This window comes from Vulpes vulpes, chromosome 14 (genome assembly GCF_048418805.1).
Source record: "Vulpes vulpes isolate BD-2025 chromosome 14, VulVul3, whole genome shotgun sequence".
NCBI lineage: Eukaryota > Metazoa > Chordata > Mammalia > Carnivora > Canidae > Vulpes > Vulpes vulpes.
This window is the reverse complement of record NC_132793.1, coordinates 107729649-107754517: the sequence shown is the minus strand read 5'-3', so window position 1 is coordinate 107754517 and position 24869 is coordinate 107729649. Positions and strand designations below refer to the sequence as shown.

General features: G+C 61.3%; 1 protein-coding gene across 5 annotated transcripts in view; it reads right to left on the bottom strand.

Moving 5' to 3' along the window:
- The window catches only part of SORCS2 (sortilin related VPS10 domain containing receptor 2), a 458191-nt gene that overhangs the window by 8424 nt on the left and 424898 nt on the right, over positions 1 to 24869 (bottom strand). For all 5 annotated transcript variants that reach the window (XM_072737571.1, XM_025999725.2, XM_072737570.1 and 2 more), the window contains 12 exons: positions 21484 to 21575; positions 20592 to 20699; positions 15678 to 15798; positions 14631 to 14764; positions 13849 to 13977; positions 11632 to 11803; positions 6776 to 6962; positions 6393 to 6526; positions 5371 to 5494; positions 4011 to 4123; positions 2893 to 3018; positions 251 to 350 (listed from right to left, as the gene is read on the bottom strand). In XM_072737571.1, the coding sequence (XP_072593672.1) occupies positions 251 to 350; positions 2893 to 3018; positions 4011 to 4123; positions 5371 to 5494; positions 6393 to 6526; positions 6776 to 6962; positions 11632 to 11803; positions 13849 to 13977; positions 14631 to 14764; positions 15678 to 15798; positions 20592 to 20699; positions 21484 to 21575 (1540 nt within the window). The remainder of the gene's footprint in view (positions 1 to 250; positions 351 to 2892; positions 3019 to 4010; positions 4124 to 5370; positions 5495 to 6392; positions 6527 to 6775; positions 6963 to 11631; positions 11804 to 13848; positions 13978 to 14630; positions 14765 to 15677; positions 15799 to 20591; positions 20700 to 21483; positions 21576 to 24869) is intronic.

Sequence of the window (24869 nt, the reverse complement as noted above, 5' to 3'; positions counted from 1 at the left end):
CACGGCGGGGGTGGGGGCCGAGGTCATCCGAGACCCTGAATGTGTAAATTAAAGCCAGAGCTCCGTGTTGCATCCACGCAGGGAGCGAGGCACCTGGGTCTGACCTGGGTCTGACCTGGTCGTAATCAGAGGCGACCACCCAGCCAGGAGGGGCTGTCTGCCCCCGGCCGCCCTGCTAATGGTGTCACCTGGGGGGCAGGGTGTACACCCACCCTACCCTGCAGGGGCGAGCCCACACTTGGCCCCTCACCTGTGTCTGTGTCCCTCATGGACACCAGGACTCGGACCCCGCCCCGCAGAAGGAAGCTGATCTTCTGCGCCTTCAGCACCTGCTGGATGGCCATGAGTCTCTGCAAGCAGGAAGGGGAGAGTCAGGAGGGTCCTCCAGAACCCCCGGAGGGAGCAGGGAGCTGGGCAGACGTCTGCTGGGACTCTCCAGAGCCAAGGGGTTGGAGGGGCACTCCGTGGGTCTCAGTCTCTTCATCTATAAAATGGGAATACTTGCCCACCAGCCAACTTGCACCGAGAACCTACGATGGGACACAAAAGTGACCCACTGGGGCCTAAGGGCTCCCCTTTTGGTTGGGACCACAGGGTGTGGTGAAGCTGGGGAACCCAGGGTGCTCCAGGAGGCCCCAGCCCTGGCCGTGGTCCGGGAAGGCTTCTCAGAGGAAGACCAAGGACAAGACAGGTGACCCAGGAGGGAGTGACCCCACCCATGAGGGATCACTGTCCCAGGAGCTGGTGTTGCTGGATCATGGGGTGGGAAATGTGGGGGCTTTGCCATTTCACGGAGGGAGCTCTCCTGGTGCTCAGAGGGGAACCAGCTGCCCCTGTGAACGCTCAGGGGTCATCCCTCCACAGGGCGGATGTAGAGGTGGTGGGCAAGGGGGCCTCCCCTCCCGGGGAGCCTTGAGTGGGACACTCCCAGGGCCAAACTCAGCCTCCACGTACAGCATTTTAGCACCTGGTGTGCCCTGGGGACGCAGGAGTGAGACATCAAGCCATAGCAGCCCTGGCTCTGAAGGGACCCGGGAGGCACGTGGCCTGGAGAAGATGCACCTCAGTTTTGAGAGTCAACATGAGGCTTCAAAGGAACACGTTGCAAGATGCCTCGAGGCTGCGCCCAGCGCCCAGCCAGGGCCAGTGGCCACTGCGCTGCCCGTGGCCAGGACAGTCCTGTGATTATTCACCGGCCTCGGGCACGTGGCTTGCTCTCAGTGCTGAGGGCACCGGGGCCGGGGGTACCTGTGCCTCCTCTGCCTCCTTCCAAATCTCTCCTAAGTGCCCACACCTGACTACTGCAGCATTAGCTCGTCTGCTCGTCAACTTGGGGGCGGGATGGATGGGGGTGCTCCCAAGTGAGGGAGGTCCCTGGGGCCGGCCGTGCCTTCCCCACGCTGTGCCGAGCCTCTGTAGTCAGCTCCCCATCTGAGAAGTGGGTACAGTCACTCTCAAGCCTCTGCTGTCCCAGCCCCGGAGACGCCACATCGGCAGGGGCCAGGGGCTTGGCAGGCCTGGGCGCCCTCGGGTGCGGATGCGGAGGAGGAAGCCCTCGGGGAAATGCTGGGGGTCAGGCCCACATGGTCATGGGTCTGCGGGATGCAGCCTGGGCAAGGCGTGGGGCGTGGCCCTGCAGCCAGGGCGGCCGTCAGCTCCATGTCCCCTCCGTCCGACCTGATGCTCACCCCACGGAGACCCTCTTCCCTTGCCCGTGGAACGAGGTGCCACCACCCGCCCATGGGTGCTGAGGCCTGTGTCACACCCCTCTCAGCACCACTCAGCCATCCACACGGCCTCCGAGAGCGCCTGCCCCGTGACTTGGGGGCAGCTGAGCTTCCATTCATCTTTTCTTGAGATAACAGGTACTTTCTTCAAGCGTTCGTTCCACGGCTGTCAGGATACGTGCAGCTGACCACTATCTGTTTCCAGAACGTTTTCATCATCCCTTAGGAAACCTGGTGCGGGCCAGCACTCCCCGGCCCCTGGCAACCACCTCCGCCTTCTGCCTCCATGCATTGGCCTATTCTGGGTGTTTCCCCTAAATGCGGTCACGCAGCAGGTGGCCTCTGTGACCAGCTTCCCTCCCTCCGCATCTTGTTTGCAGGGTTCATGCAAGTGGTAGCAGGTGTCCGAGCGCCCTTCCTCTTCATGGCCGAGCATGATTCCATGTGTGCGTGGACGCATCCTGCTCATCCCCATCCCCCCACTGATGCACCTGCGACTCCTACCACCTCTGGGCCACCGTGAACATTTGTGTGCACATGCATGCGGATGCACGGCCTCGGTTCTGCCCCCTGCGTGCCCAGGGGCGGGGCTGCCTCCCCATTTGGGGACCTGCTGACAGCTGTGATTGGGGGATCCCCGTTTCTGCATCAACCCCAGCTGCCGTCTGCTTCAGGAAGAGTTACAGCCACCCCAGGGGGTGTGAGGCGGCTCCGATGTACTTCGGGTCCCCATCCCAGGCCCCCCACGCGGTGGGTCCGCTCCACCAGATGAGGGCTATTATTATTTGGAAGTTGTTCTGCACCGTGAAGACTTGCTAACGGGATGGGGGCTGATTTCTGCTCTGTCCTGAGCACCCCCACGCCCTGGGAGCTCTCAGCCCTCACGCTTAGCTTGGCTCCGGGGTGAGCAGCTCCAGCCCCAGCACAGGAAAGGAGGTGGGCACGTCCCCCGGGGCTGTGGTCTGGCCCCGGTGCCCTTGTGCCTCCCCAACGCCTCAAACAGTGACCTTGGAGGCCACCAGAGCCCCAGGAGGTGTGGCCACAGATGGAGGAGGACTGTGTGGGGCAGTGACCAGTGAGAAATGGGCCTTCACGTGGTGATGAGCCCCTGAGACCACTGGGCCGCCAAACCCTCAGCCAGCCCTGCAGGAAGGACAGGAGATACCTTGTCGCTTGTGAGGCTCCTCTTCCTCGTAGGCGTGGGAGGGGGCGGGAGCACGTGCAGGTCGGCCAGGGTGGGCAGTCCCGGCTTTACAACGGTCACCAGCAGCTCCTCGGGGATGCTGGTCTCCTGCGGGGACACATAAAGGCCACTCTGATCTGCTTGTCTTCTCTGTTCCGGGCCTGTTCGGGTCCCCAGGACTCCCCCTCTCCGCTTTAGGACCATCCAGTTCCTGGCCATCTGTCCTGCGAGCTATCCCTGACCCCTGCACATCATGGGATGGCCCCAGGACCCTATAGCATCACGTCCTACCTCCTACAGCCCTCCTGGTCCCTCACTCCTGAGATCTGCCTCCCCCCAGGCCGGGCCTGCCCCCTCCAGTCCACTCCTTGCACTGTGGCTGGGTGCAGGTGAGCAGGCCCCTCTCTGGCTAATGTCCTCACGGCTGTCAGAGTTCCTGACCCTACAACTCCTTCAACCCACAAAGCCCAGCATACACGAGTCCTTGGCCTCCTGAAAATCCCACTCCAAGCACTTTCATGCATCAAACTCCTATTCACCCTTCAATGCCCAGGCCAGTATCTGCAGCATTATTGCTGGGTTGAGGGGAGTCATGGCCAGAGCAGGCCTTGGCCTCTGACAGCCTCGGATGATTCTCGAGGGCTGGTCTTCCTCTCACTACAGGACTAAGGCCCTGAGTGCCCTCTGCCCCCAGGAGCACTGCCTGTCTGTGCTCTGAGTTCCCCGAGGGCAGCAGGCAGATGCACTCCTCTCTGCCTCCAGTGTCCAGCCCAGAAGAGAAACTCCGTGAAGAAATGAGAAACACATTAAGGAGACTGTGGGCCCTCAGAGAGACTGTGTCCTGGGCACACAACTGGTGCTCACTCGATGTGCATGGACGATGCCAGCCTGTCCCTCCCCTGCAAGCTGGCGCTGCAGCCACGTGTTCCCTAGAGCCAGGGCAGCAGGTCCTCTGAGCTCCAGGGGTGCCAGCCCGAGGCCAGGTCACAGAGACTGAGGGCAGCTATGCCCACCCCACCCTGGAGGTCTGGACCCTCCCCTCCTCCGGGGCACGCGCCCACAGGTGCTGGGAGGCTCTGGCACTGGCCGGCTGGGAGCACCTTGGAGAGCAGCCGGGTCACCACCAGGCCCACATCCTCTCTCCACTCAGGGGTGTTGGGATTGTGTGCATCCAGGTCCTTGGAAAACCGCAGAGGCACCACCTGAAATTGGTCTGAAAAGAGGCAGAGACAGGAGAGCCGGTCAGTCCTGGGCAGCGTGGCTCTGCCCCCACAGGAGGCCACCCAGCCCAGATGGCCCGGGACTGCCCTGCGGTCGGGCCCCGTGGTCCACTTTTGGAAAACAAGAGTCCTCCTTGTGCCAGTGGCTGGGCAGGGCCCACCTCACTGACTGGCACCTAGTAAACGACCATGACAACCCTGCTGACAACGATGATGATGAACACACCAGTGCCCACCAGGGAGGGAGGGCCTGGCACATGCACCATGAGATCTGCCCCACGCACTCTCAAGGATGTGCATACTCCATCCCCCAGGGATCCACGGACTTCACTGGGCTGGTCTCCCCACCAGAGTAAGAGTCCTGCAAGGGCAGAGACCCCACATTTCCCTCACGTGTCCTGGGGTTCCCAGTTCAGAGGCCCACTCCAGAGCCACTGGTGGTGGTGAGCAGGTCCTGCAGCTGGCAGGCTCGGAGCTCATTGTACTCTGTCCATGTTCCTCCCAGGTTTCTCACTTGTGAAATGAGGGGAGGCTTTGCAGGGATGAGCGACCAGAGGGCCTTTGTGACCAGAGAACTCGGTGTCTCACAGCAGGGGAGGTGGTGATTATTTCCAAGTTCTGGGCTTAGGCCCCTGTGCGCACACGTTTGTGAACAAAGGAACAGCCAAAGGCAGGCCCGCTGAATATTTAACTGATGGCCGCTGTCCACAGGAGAGGCTGTTCTCAAAGCAAACAGGTTTTTATGGGTGTGATGGGGCCAACAGCACGCTGGGCGGGGAGCGGGTGTCTTCCATCCTTAGGATTCCATTTGTTTCCTATGGTAAATGTCCCCTGTGAAGGAGCTGGGGGCCCCAGTGAGCCCCAGGAAACGGGATGCAGATTCAGAAGGAGTCTCAACAAAGGCTGTTAGGGGCTCAGATGACAGGCGTTGTGGGAGGGGTCGGGCTCCAGGCAGACATCGCTGGGTGACCCTGACAAGTGCCTACCCGCCCCCTTGTCTGTGCCATGTGAGGCCCACGGGTGCTACAGGACACAAGGACGCACCCGTGCTCATGTCACAGAGAGGGGAACTGAGGCCAGAGAAGCCGGGGAGCGTCAGAGCCACGCTCACTGACTCCTCTCTCTAGCCTGCGGCTGCCTGCATCACCAGGGTGTCTGCGGCTTATGCTCCCTGCATCACTCGAACCCGAGGCTCCTGTGAGGGATGAGACATGCTGCATGACCCAGGGAGGGGACTCACCCAGCACGCGGACCACCTTGGAGTCCTGTAGCACTGAGTTCCCACAGGCCGCCTGCACCGTCACACGCACGTCCCCCGTGTCTGCAAACCGCGTGGTCACGGAGTTCTCCAAGGACAGCAACGGCTGTGGGGGCCGGAGCAGGGGTCAGGGCCAGGGTGGTGGGCGGCCCCCACGCAGACAGCGGCCCATCCGCTGCCCAGGGCCTCACTGAGCACGCTCACTATCCCTGCCCTGGCCAGGACACGGGGCAGCACCAGGGGGCACGGGAGGGCCCCCACCCTGAGCCAGCAGCTCTAAGGCAGTCCAGCCTGGACCCAGGACCCCAGTGTCCCCTTCCTCCAGGACCTGCCCGAAGAGCTGGGCTGCAGGTAGCTGAGTTGTGATTCAAACCCAGAGCCTAGTGCCTTCCTCACCCTCCCTATTCCAGAGAAACACTATCTGGGGCCTCCTGCTCCTCCCCACTGGGCCCTGTGTCTGGGCCTTCAGGCGCTGTTGGGGTCTTTCTGCTTGGGGTGCAGCCCATTGAACGAGCGAAGGATGGCCCTCTGTGGGTTCCCAGGGTGCCTGGGCTCAGACCCTCCAGCCCTCCCAGCAGCCACCATCTGTGGCTCCCCACTGCTTACAGAGTATGACCCAGGGCACTGGGTGGGGCTTCTGACATCAGGTCCAGCCCCAGAGGTCCCCTTCTCCATGAAGCCTTCCCTGACCACACCAACACCCAGACTAGAAATGGCCTGATCATCCCTGGAGCTCACGACACTTCCCCTGTCCCCTTCTCGTGACACGTATCACAACTCAGGTCACCTGATTTGCTCACATCACTTTCCCCAGGAAAAGGCAGGGTCTGGTCCACTTTGTCTCATGTCCGCCAGACTCAGACCCAGCCAGGGCCCCAAACAGATGCTCAGCAAGAAAGGCCGGCGTGTGCGTGCCCCGATGCCACAGTGTCATACGCTGTGTCCTTCTGCCCAGGCCCCGGGGCAGCGCCCTGTCGCCTGCTCCCACCCGGGGGCTAGTGTACCTGCAGGCTGCGGCCGATCCACCAGTAGAAGACAGTAAGGTTGGGGTTCAGAGGCAGCAGCACGGCCGTGAGGTTCACCTCCTGGTTGATGCCAATGACAGGAACCACTTCGAGGTGGAGCGCCTGCAGGGGGGCTGTGGGGGCCCAGGAAAGGCCCGGCTTAGAGGACGTCGGGGAGCTGGCCACCTCCGAGGGGGCTCATTGGTCCCTGTCAACTGCATCACTTCCCCAGCCTCACTGGCAGCCCCACCTAGAGCCCTCGGGCTGGCCCTCCGAGGCCTGGGGTCCTGTGGCAGCCCTGGGGGTCTCCTGCACTTCCCCGAATACTGGGTTCTCTCTGCCCCAAGGGGGGGCTCGTGGCCTCAGAGGGGCGACAGACTTACAGTTGACGTGGATGAAGAGCACGGCCTCGTCGTGGCCCGCCACGTTCTCCGCCCTGATGGACACGCGGTAGACGCCAGGGCTCTCGTAGCGGTGCCGGATGGGCTCCTCGGTCAACGTGAGGTTCACGTACACGGCCTTGAAGCCATCCCCCAGGTCCACCTGGTACTTGGTGGTCAGGACATCACCCTGCAGGAAATAGCACGAGGCCACCGAGGAGTGACCGGAAGGCGGACAGGCCAGCAGCGAGCGGCTCAGGTGCTCGCTCCTCCCCCCAGAAGGCGTGGGCCCTGGGACTCCGGGAACCTGCCTTGCCCTTGGGGCTTCCGGCCTGGCAGGCAGGGCTGCGGGTGGCAGGCAAGGCCCAGGAGCCGCAGAGATGCACAGGGGTGGCAGCAGGGCCCAGGCCCGGGCCACCTGGCTGCAGAGGGGAGCAGTCAGGGCAGCTCACAGGTGCAGGGAATCGGGGAAGGACATGGGAAGCAATATCCTTCCTGGCTGCACAGCGAGGAAGAGTCCTCGTGCTGCACCTCCCCTCCCTCTCCGGCCCCATTGCCCCTTCCTGCCGCCTGTCCCTGTGGGAACACCCCGGACCCCACTTCCTGGTGACCCAGAACAACACGGGAATAGTGCTGACCACTTAGAATCCTCTCATTCTGCACCTGCTGAGCTTTAAAACCTGAGGAGAGTCCTTTCCCATGAATCGTGCTCACTTAACTTGCCCCACAATTACGGGGACTGGGTGATCAGTGTCTGTGCCCCCAGGTCCACGTCCCCTAGGAGCTCAGAAGGTGGCCTTCGCTGGAAATAGGGTCTTTGCAGAAGCAATTGGTTATGATGTGGTCACGTCGGAGCAAGATGGGTTCCCATCCAGGGGAGGGGGCTTAGGACACAGAAGAGATGGCCACGTGACGACAGGTGGAGACCATGGCGACACAGACACGAGCCAAGAGACCCTCCTCCCACCCCTCAGAGCCGCCGGTCAGCTCTGCTAACACCTTAATTTCGGACTTCCAGCCTCCGAAACCGGGAGAGAAGCATGTGCTGCTTTATGCCTGTAGCACGTGGTCACTGGTGACAACAGCTTACTCCCGTGGCATTCTACGGTCCCCATGCGTTGGGCTAGAGCCCAGGGACCGCTGGACTCACCGTCCAGTGCTCCTGTGGAGCAGCCCCTTGGAGGCCCCTGTGGCTTCAAGGTGTACGTGGCGCCACAGCACCCCTGGGGACCCCGAGTTCCTGCCTGTGGGCCACTCGCTGGTGCTCGCTGAACTATTTAAACACTTTGCTCCGTTAAGATAACTTGTCATTTCTCCCCCTGGTCAGAAAGGAGCCAGTGGCCACGCTGACAAGTAGCAAACACGAGAGTGGAGAAGAGATCCGTCACCGTCACCCCACCCCGGCACCCGCCTTGCTCTGTGTGCACTTTAAGAAGACGTGGACATCTTATTCTGAGACCACCACCAGCTCGCGTGGATGTGTAGGGACCGAGGCAGAGATCCTGTGTGTCCCGCACCGCATGCCCGATGCTAACTGACACCTGCCGGAAACCAGAACGCGCCAACTAGGATACAGATATGGACACCGCCGGGGGGCAGGGCCACCGAGCCAGCGCTGCCATCACACCCCTGACACCCTGGCAGCCACACATCCATCTGTTTCTGCAACTTTGTCATCTCACGAATGTCCTATAAATGGAGCTCGACAGCACAGAGTCACTGGGGTTGCTTTTTTCTCATTCAGTTTAATTCTCCGGAGACTCACCCAGGTCGTGCCTCGTGGCAGGAATCTGCTCCTTTTCACGGGGGAGTAGTGTCCCAAGCTGTGGCTGCACCACTGTCCAAGCAGACACCCCTCCGAGGACATCCGGGTGTTCCCGGTTCCCAGCATTTCTGTAATAAAGCTGCGGTGGGTGCTCGCGGGCAGGGTTCCGTGTGGATACAAGTCTGCATTCCTCTGAGACAAAACACCCAGGAGTGCACTTGCTGGTTGTGTGTTCAGTTTTTTGAGAAACTGCCCAAGGGTCTTCCAGAGTGGCAGTACCATCTCATCCTCCCAGCAGCCGTGTAGGAGGGGTCCGGCTTCTCTGCATCCTCACCAGTGCTTGGTCGGGTCGCTGTTTCTTACTTTGGCCATCTCATAGGTGTGCAGTGACACCTCACTGGGGTTGGATTCCCATTTCCCTAATGGCCAGTGAGGCTGAACGACTGCCTATGCTCACTGGTCACCTGCTTGTTGTCTGCAATGAACCGTCCCTCTGTGTCCTTTACCTGTTTCCTAACCAGGTGTTTTCTTTCTGCTCTTGACGTGTCCTGGGTACCAGTGGTCACTGGATGTGTGCTGGGTAAATATTTTCTTCATGGCTTGCTTCTCACCTTCTGCAGGGGGTCTCCCTCAGAGCTCAAGCGTCCCACCTGGATAAAGTCCGACTTGCCAAATTTCCTTTATGGATGATGTTTTTGGTGTCTATACACGCCTGGCCTGGCCCTAGGTTGGCATATTTTCTATCTTTTTCCTGGATGATTGATAGTTTTCTACTTTTTAAAAAAAGATTTTATTTATTTATTCATGAGACACATAGAGAGGCAGAGACACAGGCAGAGGGAGAAGCAGGCTCCCTGCAGGGAGCCAGATGTAGGACTCCATCCGAGGGCCCTGGGATCACGCCCTGGGCCGAAGGCAGGGGCTAAACCGCTGAGCCACCCAGGTGCCCCAATAGTTTTCTACATTGACCTCTGTGGACCTCTGGGGTCCATTCTGAGTCCATCTGGTACCAGGTGCGAGGTTCCTGCCGAGGCTCATTATTATCGGCGTTCCATCCCTCCACTGGGATGTCTTGGCTCCTGTGTCAGGATCAGCTGCACATTTCTGTGCGGCTCTATTTCTGGGCTCTCTATCAGCCCTTATTTTTTAATTCTTAGATACGCACAGAACTTGGCCCCCGCCCCAGATCCAGCACTTTCCATACGCAGCTTGGCCCCTGCGTGAGGGTGGGTGTGACTTGTGTGTCAGTGTGCAGATGCGTGAGTGGCTACGAGGGTGTGAACACGTGGCGAGCGTGTGCCCGAGCCCCTGTGTTGGTGTATGAGCATGTGAGTGTGCGTCCATGTGTGCATGTCCACCCCAACAGGGCTCCCACACTCTCCCGACCTCTACGAGGAAGCCAGCGGCCTCTTCCACACAGGGGTGTGCAATGGAGACATCTCTCACAAGAGCATCTCTGGGGCACTCCCCTCACCTCCAGTGGCTCAGGCCCCTGCAATCCAGGCTGGGCCCGCAGGGGCGGGGAGGAGGCTGAGGGGCCTGTCCTGTCCTGGCTCTCGCTGAAGAATTCACCCACATGGGAGGCTCTAGGGGGCAGCAGAAGGCCGTTCTTCTGGGAGTCTGTGCTGCAACTCCGGCACAGTTGCAGGGAGTCCACTCGGAGGCACCAGGGGCCCCGCCCCCAGAGGGGGGCATCGCACTCCCCAAGGCCAAGATGCTGCTGTGACAGATGCCTACCCCCAACCCCAGGGCCACCCCTGAGGCCCCAAGTAGGAGTCTCAGGGCCAGGCTCATCAGCAGAAGGGACCAGAAGCGGGTGAGACCCAGGGCCTGCCCCAGGCTCAGCCCAAGTCTGGAGGCCACAGACCAGGCGTCGTCCATGCAGAGTCCCCAGGCCTGGGGCCCAGGGCCAGCTCTGTCACCTGTTGCTGTGTGGTCTCAGGTCTCTGAGCTGGGGTTTCCCTGGCTACAGATCGGGTGGGAGGAGCACACTGGGGAGGCTGGGCACACGGGCGCTCACCACACATACAACTCTGCGTCCTCTGGCCTCAGTTTCTCTGTCTGCATGAGACCAGGGTCCCTGCTTTGCAACAGCAAACACCTCTGTCATCATCACCCCACCCCACCTGAAGGACCTGTGCAAATAACAGGTTATAAAGCTGAACTTGCTTCATTCAGCATATTTCTTAACCCAAACCCCGAGTGCGCAATAGAGCTGGGTGTGCAGACGGCCGGGGATCCTGGGCAGGTCTCCCTCCGAGTGGGCTTCCCTTCCCTGCTCTCCCGTCGCTTTGAGTTTGGGAAAGTTCTTCTGAGTTCCGTTTCTGGATGTTCTACGGTGACTCTGTTACTTCCATACTCAGAAAAATAACTTTGCTGTGTATTAATTTCAAAAGACTAGAAGAAAATACAAAACTTCGAAGCTGTTACCTTGGGGGGAACAGGGGTTTTTGGTGGTATTTATATTCTCGACATTTTCAGGCGTTTTTCAAATGTTCTATCGTGAGTATAGATTTTTTTTTAACTCAGAAGAATGCGTAATACTTCTACTAAAGACGAGAGGAAGCAGAAGATTGGGAGGGAACTCACATTTTTGTATCTATGACATAGAAATAAATCTGTATCTATCATCTACCTACAGGATTTATCTTTGGTTCTGGGATTATAAGTAATAGTGGTTTGTCTTTTTTTTAAAAAAAACTTTCTCCTTTTCTGAAGATTCCAGATTAACTAAATCAATATAATTAGAGGTTTAATGCACCGCCGCCCACAGGAATGAATGAATGTTGGAAGCGTCAGAGCCCAGTAAACATACACACCACCATGCGCGGAAGGGGCCCCGCCTCGTGTGCTGGCTGCATGGTGACCCTCCCCACCCCCGTCCATATTCCAGTCCTCTGAGGTTTGGATCCCATCCTTACAAGGTGACTCCGGTTCCATCTTACCCCCCCCACCCCCGCCCACCTCCGGCTTGGAAAACGCTGGCCTGGATGATTCTGCTCTAAACCACCTGCAGGCGGAGGGGACACCCACCCACGCCCGTCCCCTGCCTGCCCCGTGGAAGCGCCCAGCGGGGACAGCACACCGCACTCACCTGCTCCTGCCGCACCGTGAACAGGACGTCCTCTCCGGGCCGCACGGCCACCGCCTCGCCGCGGATGCTGATCTGCAGGCCTCGGGGCGGCGTGAGCGGGCACTGCAGCTGTGTTGGGCTCTGCCGCGGGTCCACGCCACCCTCACACACGTTGGACACCACCTTCCGGTACCTGCGGCCAGAGGGCAGGTCAGGGTCTGCAGGGACGGCGGCGGAGGGCAAGGGCCTGCGGCCCGGGGGACTCGCTGCTGGCGAGCTGTTGCTCTTGGCTGGCGGCCTCCCCATGGATGCCTGGCCTCCTCCTAGCCTCCTCGCCTCTACCTGGCCCCACCGAGGGCCATCGCTGCCCTGGGTCGGATGGAGCTGAGAAGCCGGGCTGGATGGAGGGTGACCAGCAATGGCAGGGTCTGCTCCCTGGCTGGCTGCTTCCCTGTGTGGTCACAGTGCTCAGGACAACCCTAACACCTGCTGTCCTTGTGGCCGAGGGTGTGACTGGGCACAGCCCACATGCAGGGGCCTTGCAGAGAAAACTGCCCAAGACCGGCTGGGGGGCTCAGCCGTGGCCGTGCTGCCGACACGCCCCCTCGGGGCTCCCTTCCTCACCACCCCACCAGAGGACACCTGATCCACCGTGTATTTGCTGGGGACGGGCTGAGCACGCACAGCCCCTGCCCTTGCCGGGGCACCTCCCAGTGCGAGAGGCGGACTGCCTTGCTCTATGTCCCCCATGAGGTCAAATCACCACTGACAAGCTCTGGGAATCCATCCCTTCAGCTGAAGCCAGAAGGGCGAGCAGGAAGCAGGACCGGCGTGGGCAAAGGTCCTATGGTGGGCAGCTGGAGCCAAAGTAGGGAGCAGGGCTGCGAGGAGGCTGGATAAGGGTTCGGGGGGCAAAGACCGTGGGCTCTGATGAAACTTTTAGGAGACCCCAGGCAAACCACGGCAGGGACAGCATCATCTGACTTGCCACTTGTGAAGCTTCCTCAGGATACACCGGGACTCTGTGTCCCTAAAACTAGCATCACAGCCAAAGTGCCTGGTTCTGCCCATGTCCCTAGGCCTGGTGCCCCCTCCTGCCCCCAGAGCTCAGCCACTGAGTATACGTTCAGGGGTTTATCATGCAAAACACATTGGACTAATTTAGAAGAAAATACATTCTAAGAGCTACTCCCACCCACAGCACCCTTGTGCCCAGAGTATGCTCATGGTATGACGTGCAACCCTTCACCCTTGATGTGGGCGCTGGCTCTGACACGTCAGACAACAGTCTGCTTGCCAAGCCCTAGTGGGTGCATCAGAGCGTCTGCTCTGGCTGCTGGATGTATGGATGCAGGGATGGATGTGTGGAGGGAAGGATGGAAGGGGGATGGACGGATGGAAGGATCGGGGTAATGATGGATGGAAGGATGGATGGATGGATGGATGTAGGTGAATGATGGAAGGATGGGAGGAAGGGTCAATGTATGGAGGGATGGATGGATGGATGGAAGGGGAGGGAGGGAGAGGTGATGGGTGAATGGATGAAAGGATAGATGGATGGAGGGATGATGGTGGTTGAATGATGGAAGGATGAATGGATGGACAGATGGATGGAGGGATATGGGTGAATCGATGGAAGGATGGAAGGATGGATGGATGGAGAGAGGGAGAGATGATGGGTGAATGATGGATGGAAGGATGGAAGGATGGAAGGGAGATGGATGGAAGGATGGAAGGAGGGAGGGAGGGAGCGAGGGAGGGAGGGAGGGAGGGAGGGAGGGAGGGAGGGAGGGAAGGATGATGGGAGAATGGCTGGCTGCTGGCTGGTGGAATTTACACTGCTGAGGCCAAACCCTGCAACATCTGGCCCTGCTCCCTCAAGCTCTGCCCTGCCCCTCCCCAGAGGAAGTAATGGGGATGTTCTAGTAAGTTCACTGATGTCTTCTTTCATCTCAAAACTTCCTCAAAGAGAAGCAGAGACCCTAAGAGACAAGGTCCTGGGAATCCTGACGCTGTGGGTTTATAGCTTTAGGTACCTAATCCTTCCGTTCCTTGTTCAGAGGCAGCTCAGAGCACAGACCCCCCTGGTGCTGCCTCACGAGGGCTGAGATGGGGACCCTGCAGGGTCAGTGCCAGGTAACTCCTGGGGGCCCAGCAGGCAGGACATCGTCAGCTGCCTCCCCTTGCCATGGTGGCTCTGCCCCTGGAGGGAGATGAAGAGGCCTGTGCCGCGCTCACCCGAGGCTGCTGGTGTAGGTCTGGCCCAGCACACAGTCGTCTGGCGGGGACAGGGGGTTAAACCAGAAGTTGGCAAAGCACTTGTTGGCATCGGACTCTGTGGAGGTGGAGCGCTCAAATCCGTAGTCGCTGGAGGAGAGAGAACCGCGGTTGGGAGGTAGGCACCAGTGGGGATGGGGGCCGGGCTGGGGGGAGGCCTCACGGCAAGGGTCTGCTATGACCATTTGCGGGGTCACAGGCAAGTCCACACGGCCCTGTCCAGCCTGAACATCAGCTACCTTCCAGGTGAGAAGGCATGCAGAGGGGATTCTGGGAACTCACAGGAGAGCAGTGAGCCCACCCTGGGTGTCCTGGAGGGCTGACTGGAGGAGGTGCACCAATCCCAAAGGAGATTAGAGACAGCCAGGGGAGGGGAGAGGCACTGCACAAGCCCGCCCCCCCGCCCCCACGACATTGGTGTAGGGAGGTGTGGGAGGAGGGGTGGCCAGCACATAATGGGGAGCAGGACGGCAAGGGCTGAGGATGGCTAGGGAGGCAGGTGCTGGGTTGGGCCAGGGGCTTCCTGAACAAGGCTCTGGGAGTCTGGGAAGGCTGGGTGGGCGCCGCTAGCTCCCAGGACACCCTCCCTGATTCCTGGCACCCATCCCCCCACCGCACCCCTGGGTTCCTCAAGCTCCTCCCACTCCCCCCGGGGACACAGCTGGACCTGGCGCTGGCCCTGGCGCACAGCAAGAGGCGGCAGGAGGACCGCGAGTCTGAGACCCGTGCCGGGCGGTCCTCACCAGAGGAAGTCCGACTCGCGGCACCTGCACACCCGGGACTCCAGGGCCGACGTGAAGCTCCTCCCCTTGATGCACCAGGACGTGGACTTCCTCTTGCGGAAGCTCCTCTGCTGGCCCATGATGCAGCGGTCGCCCTGCAGCGGGACGCGGGGTGAGCCCGCCCAGGAGGGCCGACTGCCCTCCGGAGGCGGGACTGCCCACCCTGCCGTCTCCAGGACAGCCGATCCTCAGCCCCCGGCAGCCGTCGGGGCACAGGGCGTGTGCCCTTTCCCAGATGGGGAAACCAAGGCCCAGGACGGGGTTGGCGGGCCTGAGGTCCCGCTGGGGCAGCCTCCCTCCCATCCCAGCCTGCAAGCATCCATTGAGCACCCACTGTGTACACGCTCCCCCTGGGCCTGAGGGGTTGCAGGGCCGCTGGAAACCAGGTCCCTGTTACATTTCTCTTCGGCCCCTAGACCTGCAGGGTGCCCACCTGCGCAGGAGCTCGGAGGAGCCGCGGCCTCCGGGGCGTGTGTGGACACAGCAGGCCCTGCCCCCGCCCCACAACAGTGACAGGAGCAGCAACAGGTGTGAGGTGCGGGAACCCCAGCCGTCCTGGAACCCCTGGTCTGGAACCCCGGCCCTCCCGTCACAGTTCTGGCAGCACGACCTGGTCTGGACCGTAGAGGGGCCACTTCCAGCCCTTATTTAGCTTCATGTGACTACTCTTTTTGTTCCAGAAACATCTGTGTGTCTGAGATTCTGGGGTGGGGCTGTCCCAGACCCTGCCCTGGGGGTGTTAGGCCGTGTATAGCGCAGGCCCCGCAGCACCGCCTACCCTGGGACGAACCCCGGATCCCCAGCACGCGGGACCGCACGGTTGGCTCAGAGCCCCCAGCCCAGAGCAGCCCAGGCGCCGGGCGGGGCCCTCAAGTCCAGCAGAAGGCCGGACGTCTGAGGGCCGCCGGGTCCTGGGAAGCCCTCCCGGGGGGGGGGGGGCTCCCGGTGCCGCCGCGCAGGACGGGGGCTGGCCGCGGAGGGGCCGCCCTGCCCCGTGCCCAGGCCCACCTTGAGGTCGGTGAGGTCCCAGGAGCCATAGTCGTCCTCGCTGCACTGCCTGGAGAAGGACGGCCGGAAGTCCACCTTGACGAGCTCCCAGTCGGAGCGGAAGCTGATGTGGCCAAAGACGCTGCAGACAGAGGAGGGGGGGGGAAGTCACCCTAGTCCGGCCCGCGGCCTGGCACAAACCACCTCCTCCGGGCCTTGGCTCCCGCGGTGCAGTGGGCACAGTGACACCTCCCCTGGCCTCGCAGACCGCGCTGGGACACCCCAGTACCCCAGCACCCAGCTCCTGGCCACCTGGCCCCCTGGTACCCCAGTACCGCTGACCTCCTGGCCGCCTGGTATCCTGGCCCCCTGGCCCCCGGCACCACAGCCCCCGGCCCCCAGCAAAGTGTCCAGCGGGCCGCAGGTATGTGGTCCTAACAGCGGTGTCCGCACAACTAGCACACGCTGTCTGTGGCTCATGGATTGTACAGGTGGGTGTTGTCCCCCACGGCCCCCCTCAATGGACGAGGAAGTGGGCGCAGTCATGTCAGGAGCCCAGAACCCCCAGCTGCCACCCAGGCCTTCCCACTGCCTTCCACGGTCCTCGCTTCTGTTCTGAAGATGACAGGTGGTCAGCTGGCTGCTGCCGGGCTTCTCCTGCCTCTGTCAGTGTCACTGAGCCAGGGGTCTGCGCCTGGGACCCCCAGGTCTGGGGTGCCAGGCTGGGGTGTCTGTGCCTGGGACACCCAGCTCTGCCGAGTGGGGCCGCAGGCTGTTTTTCCAGGCACAACCGGGGATCCAAGGAGAAGTAGGAGTCAGCACATTGCTGGCAGCAGCTGGACGGGAAGGACGCAGCCCGTGCTCACATCCTGCTCCCCATGCGGCCCCAGCCTTGGCGAGTGGAGGAAGCAGGGATGGACACCCCGGTGCTCTCTAAAGGGCCGCCATTTACGGGGCACCCGTCATGGGCTTGGGGCTCCATCTGTGCCGTCTGCTCTAATCCCCACCATGGACTTGTGAGGTGAGTCCACCCCTATTTTATAGAAAGAGGCACAGAGAGGTTGAGTAACTTGCCCCAGGTCACACAGCTTGTTTGAGCCATTTCCTCTTCCTCAGTGCTCACTGACCATATACCCAGATCCCTTCCTCTCTGCAAGGACTGATGTTTCAGGGGCTTCCCTTGGACTCCAAAGACAACCAGAGAAGAGGGCCCCTGCCTGCACTTCCGGTCCTTCCCCAGTCCATCCTACAGCATTCAGGACATATCACTAGAGGCTGAGCATCTGGGTGGGGGAGGTTATACACCCTGCTATACTCATCCCTTTCCAAGCATGCTGACAGGGACTGATGCTTGGGGAAGGACAGTCATGATCTGAAGGGGTCCTAACCCCACTCCAAGGTGGCAGGTGAGAAGTGTCTTGGAGTGTTTTCTTGGGGACCTGATGGCTGGCTCTGAATATCCGAGCCCGATATGTGAAGAGGAGTTTGTGTTCCTAAGGCAGCTCTGAGCCAGGCAGGCCCCGTGTCCCGTGTGTGACCTTGGGCAGGTTCCCTCCCTCTGTGTACCTCAGTTTCCATGGCTTTAAAATTGGGATGATAGCTGTGCCCTTTCAGGATCGTTGGTGTGGGCTCCCGGCGCACAGGAGGAGCTTCACACACACAATGCCACAATTCCTCTGCTCCGACACAGACCCACGAAGTAGATACTGTTATCTTTACTTTGCAGATGAAATCCCCACCTCTGCACCCTGGCCAGGGGCCTCCGCCGGTCCTTGGGGACCCTGGGCCTCCCACTGTCCCAGTCTCAACCTTCCCCTGTGGTCAGGGCCCTTGTCTCCCGTCCCCCAGAACGAAGCCTGCTGGGTCGGTTACGGAAACAGGGTGTGAGGGTCTTAGCTCGATAGGGATGCTCTGGGCACCCCTGCCGCCGAGCGGCCTGTCCCCCTCCTGAAAACCACGTTATCCTGAGAACAGCTCGTGCACTGCACCCGCACAAACACGACACAGCCCGACGCATGCCCATCACGCGCCCCACAGCTGGGCCCTTTCCCAAACCTGTGAGCCCGCATTTCTGGCTCCTGCTTTCCGCTCTGCGGACGGCAGCCCTGCGACACCGCCTGCACACACACCCCAAACAGAGCCCTGCCCTCGCCCACACACATGGTGGCAACCTGCTGGGGCCCAGGAGGAGCCGGCCTCCCTCCCGCCCCTGACCTGAGCCTGGAATGTGACATAACGTGACATGACGCGTCTCCAGGCAGGGGCACGGCAGCGACCAGGTGTCCAGGGGAAGCACCCCACCCAGGGTCTCTAGGATGGCATCACGGGGTCCCCGCCCTCTGCTCTGCTCTCGGGACCAAGGTCAGCTGAGGTGACGGGGGGGGGGGGCTGCGCCCACCACTCCCTCGGTGCAGAACTGCTGAGATGTTAGCACCTGTGAAAGGGGGGACAGGGGGATAAATCCCTCCGTGGACATTTCCTATGAGGACAAAATGAGATCACGTATGAAAACACCCCGTCACATAGAGGGGGGCTCAGCACAGCGTCCCCTCGGCCCTTGTCCAAGGGGCCGTACTGGGGAAGAGGCAGGGAGGGCACCAGGCTGCCTCCGTCCTGGGGGTGGCAGGGAAGGCCCCCCGGGGACGGGTCACTAAAACCGAGTTTAAGTCCACCAGGAATTCAGAGGCTGCCCGTCCCGAGGGAGGACCCGCACTCCCTGTTCCTGCTTCCGCCTGGGCCACGCCATCTGAGTTCCCAGGAGCCTGGAGGTGGGCACAGAAGTGGTGGCGGTCAGTGGCGGTCAGCAGCCGTGGGCTGACCAGGCCTGTTGTGCTCCCAGCCCTGCCCCGGCAGCCGGAGGAACTTGGGGTGCCTTCACATGATCTCCCCGCGAACCAGGGGACAGCCTGGAGCCGCGCAGGTGGAGGCGGGCCTGGGCGTGGCAGGCAGCATTGTTGGTGCTGGGCAGTTTCCTGCCAGCTTCAGCCTGAGGCTGGGGGCTTATCCAGGTGGGCCTCTTTGGGGTGTTCAGGAGGGCAAGACAGACGGGAGAGCGGACAGGGCCGCAGGGTGGAGGCCGCCGTGGGCTGGGAGGGGATCATGCCAGGGAAAGGCTCCCAGGCCAGAAATCCACTCCTGGGGGATGGCCCGCGGCCACCCCGGGCAGAGCAGGCAGGGTGGGGGGGTCATGCAGCCGGCTGTCTCCCTGGCCAGGCCCACCCGCCACAGGAAAGAGGGAGCCGGAGCGGGCGGTCAGTCCAGACCCTAACATGGGAACGCACTGGCTCCTTCTCAAGCCGCCGCTTGTCCTTGGGCCTGTGTCTTATCCATCTGGTCCCAGTTCAAGATCAGCTGCTCCGAGATGCCCAGGACACCTGTCAGACCCCAGCATGCTGGCCCTGGGACTCCAGGATCTTTCATGCTAGCGACAAAGCATGCCGGGTATCACTCTTCACTTAAATCTGATCCGTCTGCCAATCTGGACCAAGGCTCTGGGGGGTCCTCAGGGTCCCCAGGGCCAGGAACAGGGAGCAGCACGTTGCAGGCCTTGTTGGGATGACTGGAGGAGGGCTGGCCTACGGGGCTCTGCTGCAGTGCAGAGCCAGGGGCGCTCAGTCAGTGGGAGGGCGTCTCCCTTGGGGAGCTTCCGCCCGGTCCCAGGGAGAAGGAGGACGCAGGGAGACTGACCGCATGCAGACTGGGCATTCACAGTGCGGGTGTCCTCTCTCCGCCTGACGGAGCAGGAACGTTGTGGGGCCCTGCGGCTGCCTCAACACACTTCCACAAACAGGGCTGCAAACAACAGAGGCTTATCCTTCACAGGGTGGGGCTCTAGGGGAAGGTCCTTCTGGCCTCTTCCAGCTCTCAGTGGGTGCTCCCTGCAGATTCCAGATCCCAGTGAGTGCTCCCTGCAGATCCCACCAGGTGCTCCCTGCAGATCCCATATCCCGCAGATGCTCCCAAGTGTCCTGGGATCGTGGCCTCCTCCAGCCTCCGCCTGGGCTCACATTCTCCCTGCGTGATGGTCTTCATCCTTCTCCTTCTTATAAGGACGTAGGATTAGCCCCCCATGCCCCCCACCCCCAAGCAGCGTGACCTCATCCTGATTCATCACATCTGCAAAGACCCTGTTTCCACACAGTCACAGGTTCCGGGTAGATGTGCATTTTGGGGAACCTGACCTCCCCCATGCGGGTGTTATCAGTAAAAGGCAAGAGGGCACAGAGCCCTGCCCCGTTGCACCCACCAAGGCGCACACCAAGAATTGGCAGAGCCATTAGGAATGCAGAATCTCAGGCCCCTGCCCTGGCCTGTGGATCAGCTCTGCCCAAACAAGCCCCCAGGTGGTTGGCTCGCCCAGGAAGGACCTTCCACAACTGGACCCTGTTTACCTAGGCTCTGGCCCCGTGCACCCTATTTCAATTCCTACTCCCTCAGATCCCAACAGGGATGCCCGATGCCCCTTTGCCCCCTCCTCACTGTGCCCAGAGTGAGGCCTGGCACCCCACGGCCCTGAGCTGCAGTCTCAGAGCCCAGCCTGACCCAGGCCACAGCCTGGCTCCGCCCCTCTGCCCATGTGGGTGTCGGGTCCTCACTGGGAAGCAGGCCTGGGAGCCCCTCCAGGTGCCAACAGCTCGTCATAACGATGGTGATGAAGATGATGGCTGCGAAGGCAGCTTGGGGCAGTGGTCCACTCGAGCTGCCCCGACTCGGTTCCAGCCCTCACCACCCAGGCCATCCTGAGTAGGTGACGATGTCCCCGGGGGTGACAGAGGAGTGGGCAGTAAGACACAAGGAGGCAGGTGCCAGGTTGGAGACGAGAGAGAGGAGGATGGGGAGGGAGGAGAGGAGTCCCGTGCTGACCGTGCCTCGGAGCAGCAAGGTCCACCTGGGGGTCAGCTGCCCTCTGCCCGCCCACCCCCTGTGGCCACTCACGTCATGACCAGCGTCTCATCCCCCGGCTCACTCAGCAGCCCGTCCACGAACACCGAGGTGCTGGTGAAGTTGTGTGTGCTCCAGGTGAGGCCCTCGTCCACGCTGAACCTGCCGGAAGAAGGGGTGTCAGCGCCACAGGCGGGCAGGAGCGCTCCCCATGGCCAGGACCTGCTGCCCTGCTGGATCCAGCCCTGCCCGGGGCCAGTGCTGCCCAGCTGAGGTGCTGGGAGAAGAGCCCGGCCCAGTGTGCTCTCTCTCCCGGGGGGCCGTGTAGCCGCCCGCCAGCACCACGGGGCCTCCACCTCTCCTTAGGCTACAGCAAGGAGCTCGGGCATGTAGTCTGGGTACCGTGAAGCTGCTTTGCAGCCCCTGGACTGCGGTTATCTGGGCCTTGGAATGTCCAGCTCAGCCCCAGCCAATGCCTGAGCCCAGCCCAGGGGGTGCCAGGCCAGGGACAGAAGCTTACTGCCCCACAATGCATCGTATCACGGAGTCACCAGCTTGCAGTGCAGGAAACTCTTTTTCAGACTCAAGTGATATCGGCCTCCTAGCAGCTTCCTGAGCTGCACCTTCTGAGTCCGGAGTTCACACGTGCCCTCACTTCCCCACCAACGCCCTCCAGAGGTCTGAAGCTGACCCAAACGCACTCTCACCTGGGCACATCCTGCTGGCCTCCTTGCCTGGCCCTGCCTCCTCCCCTTGACTAACTTGATGGACGTCACCTCCTCTGGGAAGTCCTCCCAGGCCTCCCTCCAGCCAGCTCCTTGACCGTGGTGTGACATTTCCCTGCATCCCCCTGCCTGCCCTAGAGCAGCTCCCAGGAGGCAGAGCCCTGCCCACACTGCCTGCCCTGGCCCCTGCCCCCATGCTGCCCCCCCACCCCCTGCATTACTTGAGGATCTTCAAGGGGATGGAGGTGTCCTTGATTGCTGCGATCACGCCACCATGGTCCAGGTAGAGGACGTGGTGCTCCTCCTCAAACACCTGCAGAGGGGACAGGTGACACTCTGAGGGCAGGTCACCCTCTGGGGGCAGAGCAGTGAACACACGGGGGCTGCGGGGCACCAGCAGAGGCCAGCTCCCGGAGGCAGGGCCAGCCTGGGGCTCCCCTGTCCCCAAGGCCCTCCCCACGCTCCCCCACACCACCAGACTCTGCCCACGGGATGACAATGAGCGTGGCGGTGTCTGGACCACTGACATAAGAACGTTGCACATAAACGCCGCAGGCGGCCCCCTGCCCAGGAAAAGCTCACACCAATGTGGTGGACGACGTGAAGGTGAGAAAGAAATCACAGACGTCAGCAAAGCCCTATTTGACATTAAGACCCAGGTGACGTGCCACCTCTTCCAGGAAGCCCTCCCTGAAGCCAGGCTGGGTGGGGAATGTCTCTGGGCCCATTTGTCATTGTCTCCTCCAGCCAGGAGGCTCCTGCCAGGCAGGGCCTGAGTCCCCTTCCTGGCCCAGCAGAGAGCTGAGAGTGCCTGTGGGCGGCGAGCCGGGTGGGGATGAATGAATGGATGGATGAGGAAGGGAGTGAATGAATGAATGGCCGCTAAGTCTTCAGGTGACGCATGGTCATGAGGCCTGGACAGGGCTCACACAGGAGGAAGCTCCCCTGGTGGCCTTGGGCTCATGAGGAAGCCAGGCCGGGGTGGGGGTGCAGGCCAGGGCCTCGCCACAGGCTGGAGGCAGGGGTGCAGCTCCTAAGGCGCAGGGCGCAGGGGCCTCTGCTACATCATCCGTGAGCACAAATGTCTAGGGCTCCACCCTGCCCAGAGGGGGCGCTGGCACCTGCCCTGCACCTCTCCCAGGGAGGGGCCCCACCACTGGCCACACTCACCTCCCACCACGCCCCCCACCACGCCCTCCACACCGTGTCCTGCTGGCTCCCCGAAAATCAGCGCCACCTCCTGACCGTCTGAGCGTCAGGACCTGTGGGTGTCCTGGCAGGAGTGCAGGGAAGCTCGGGAGGAGACGGGATGGATCCAGGACCGCCCCCGACACACACCCACATGCACACACACCCACACACATGCACCCTAGTCCCTCGCCCCGGGACAGGAGGAGACAGGATGGAGCCAGGACCACCCCCCTACGCACATGCACACACACACACACACGTGCGTACACACATGCACACATGTGCGCACACGCACGCGTACACACATATGCACACACATGCACACACACACATACACATGCACCCTAACAACTTGTCCCAGGACAGGAGCCTGGATGGAGGCAGGACCACTCCCCTACACACACACATACACACACACACACACACACGCATGCACACCCCAGCCCCTCACCCCCAGGGACAGAGCCAGGACCACCCTCTACACACACATACACACACACACACACATACACACGCACACGCATGCACACCCCAGCCCCTTGCGCCAGGCCCAGGAGGAGATGAAACAGAGCCAGGACTGCCCCCTACACACACACACACACACACGCACACGCACACATACACATGCACACGTGTGCACACACACAGCCCAGCCCCTTGCCCGGGGCCGGCGCAGTCCTCCGTGCCAGCCTGTCCAGGTATCCACAGTGGTGGCGTGCGGGCTGGCCGAGCCGGCCATCTGTGCATTGGGGGCCCGGGGGCAGGGGCCACGGAGCTGGGGGTGATGTGGCCCCACTTAGCACTGGGCCGGGCCCGAACAAGTGCGGCTCAGCCGGCCCCTGCAAGCAGACGCCCACCCTGCCTGGGCAGGTGGACCTGAAAGCTTCCTGACTTGCGGGGAATGTTCTAGGAGATGACTGAGCCGGAACAGGAAAGTCAACAGAACTTCAGGCAGCGCCTTCGCCTTCTCCCCGCTCCTCCATCGCGAGTCTTTCCTTAATCGAGGGTCGGATTTTCGGGGAGCCAGCAGGACACGGTGTGGAGGGTGTGGTGCGGGGGGCACGGAGCAGAGGCCCCACATCCTAGGAATGTGGAACTTTAGCAGACCTGGGTGGGTGCAGCCCTGACATACATCACATCCTCCAGCCCCAACCCTGCCAGAACCTTCCAGCGGCCCTCCCCTCCCCCAGGCTTTTAGAATCCCCTCCACACCCTTTCATGGCCTCCAGGGCTCTGCAGGAGATGCCCCGCCTACTTTCTCCCACCCTCACACACACCAGCCACCCTGGCCTCCTTTTCCTGAACATGCTGCAGGCCCTTCGCACACGCTGCTCCCTCAGCCTGCAAGGCTCTTCCCCAGACAACTGCACCTCCTCCAAGTCCTGCTGGGGTTTCCCACGGCTCACAGGAATTCTCTAGCAAACACCATGACTTGAATAAGGAAGAAAGGCCACTTAGGAGAAATGGTGGAAACCCTGCCCTCTCCCCCTTACTTAGTATTTAGAGCAGGAGGTTGTCAGGTCAGGAGAAGTGACCCAGAAAAGGGGCAGCTACAGAACCAAGCACGGTGGAGCCCCTCCAGGACCCCACCAGGCACCCTGCAGGGGTGCGGTGGGCCAGGCTGGGCCGGCTCAGCTGAGTTGCAGGCTGGCTTCTCCAGGAGAACCCAGAAAGCAGTCTGCTTTCTTGTTGGCTTGCTTGCTTTCTTTTTTCTTTTTCTTTTTTTTTTTTTTAAGATTGTATTTATTTATTCACGAGGGACAAAGAGAGAGAGAGGCAGAGACACAGGCAGAGGGAGACATAGCCTCCCTGTGGGGAGCCCGATGTGGGACTCGATCCCAGGACCCCAGGATCATGCCCTGACCCAAAGGCAGATGTTCAACCGCTGAGCCACCCAGGCATCCCATGAACTCTGCTTTCAAACATGTCTGCAGGCGGGGGGCACAGTGGGGGACGAGAAGGAAGAGGGCAGGGTGGTCGGCGTGGTGGCCTTGGCTGCACGTACACGGTCCTGTTAATGGCAACCACGCTCAGAGGTCATTTCCCCATTTTCCAAAGAGAGACCAGAGGTGCAGAGACGCACAGGGTTTGTCTGAAGCCCCATAGCTGGTAGCTGGCAAAGCCAGGATGGACCCTGGGCCTGGAACCCAGCCCCCGGCCTTCCACCGTGACTCCTAGTCCGTGGGCCTCCTGTCTCCACCAGCAGGACACACCCAGTGGGAGGAGGACAGGCTGTGTTTTAGGTGTGACGAGGCTGCAGGCTGGAGTGGGGGCTCACAGCAGTAACTGGGGTGCTCCCTAGATACACCCCTGCAGCACTCACTCCCCAGGCTTATGGCCCCATCTGCAGGGGTCGGAGGAGTAGGTGTGCCTGATGTTGTCCCTCTTAACCATTCACTCAGGAAGGTGCTACTGG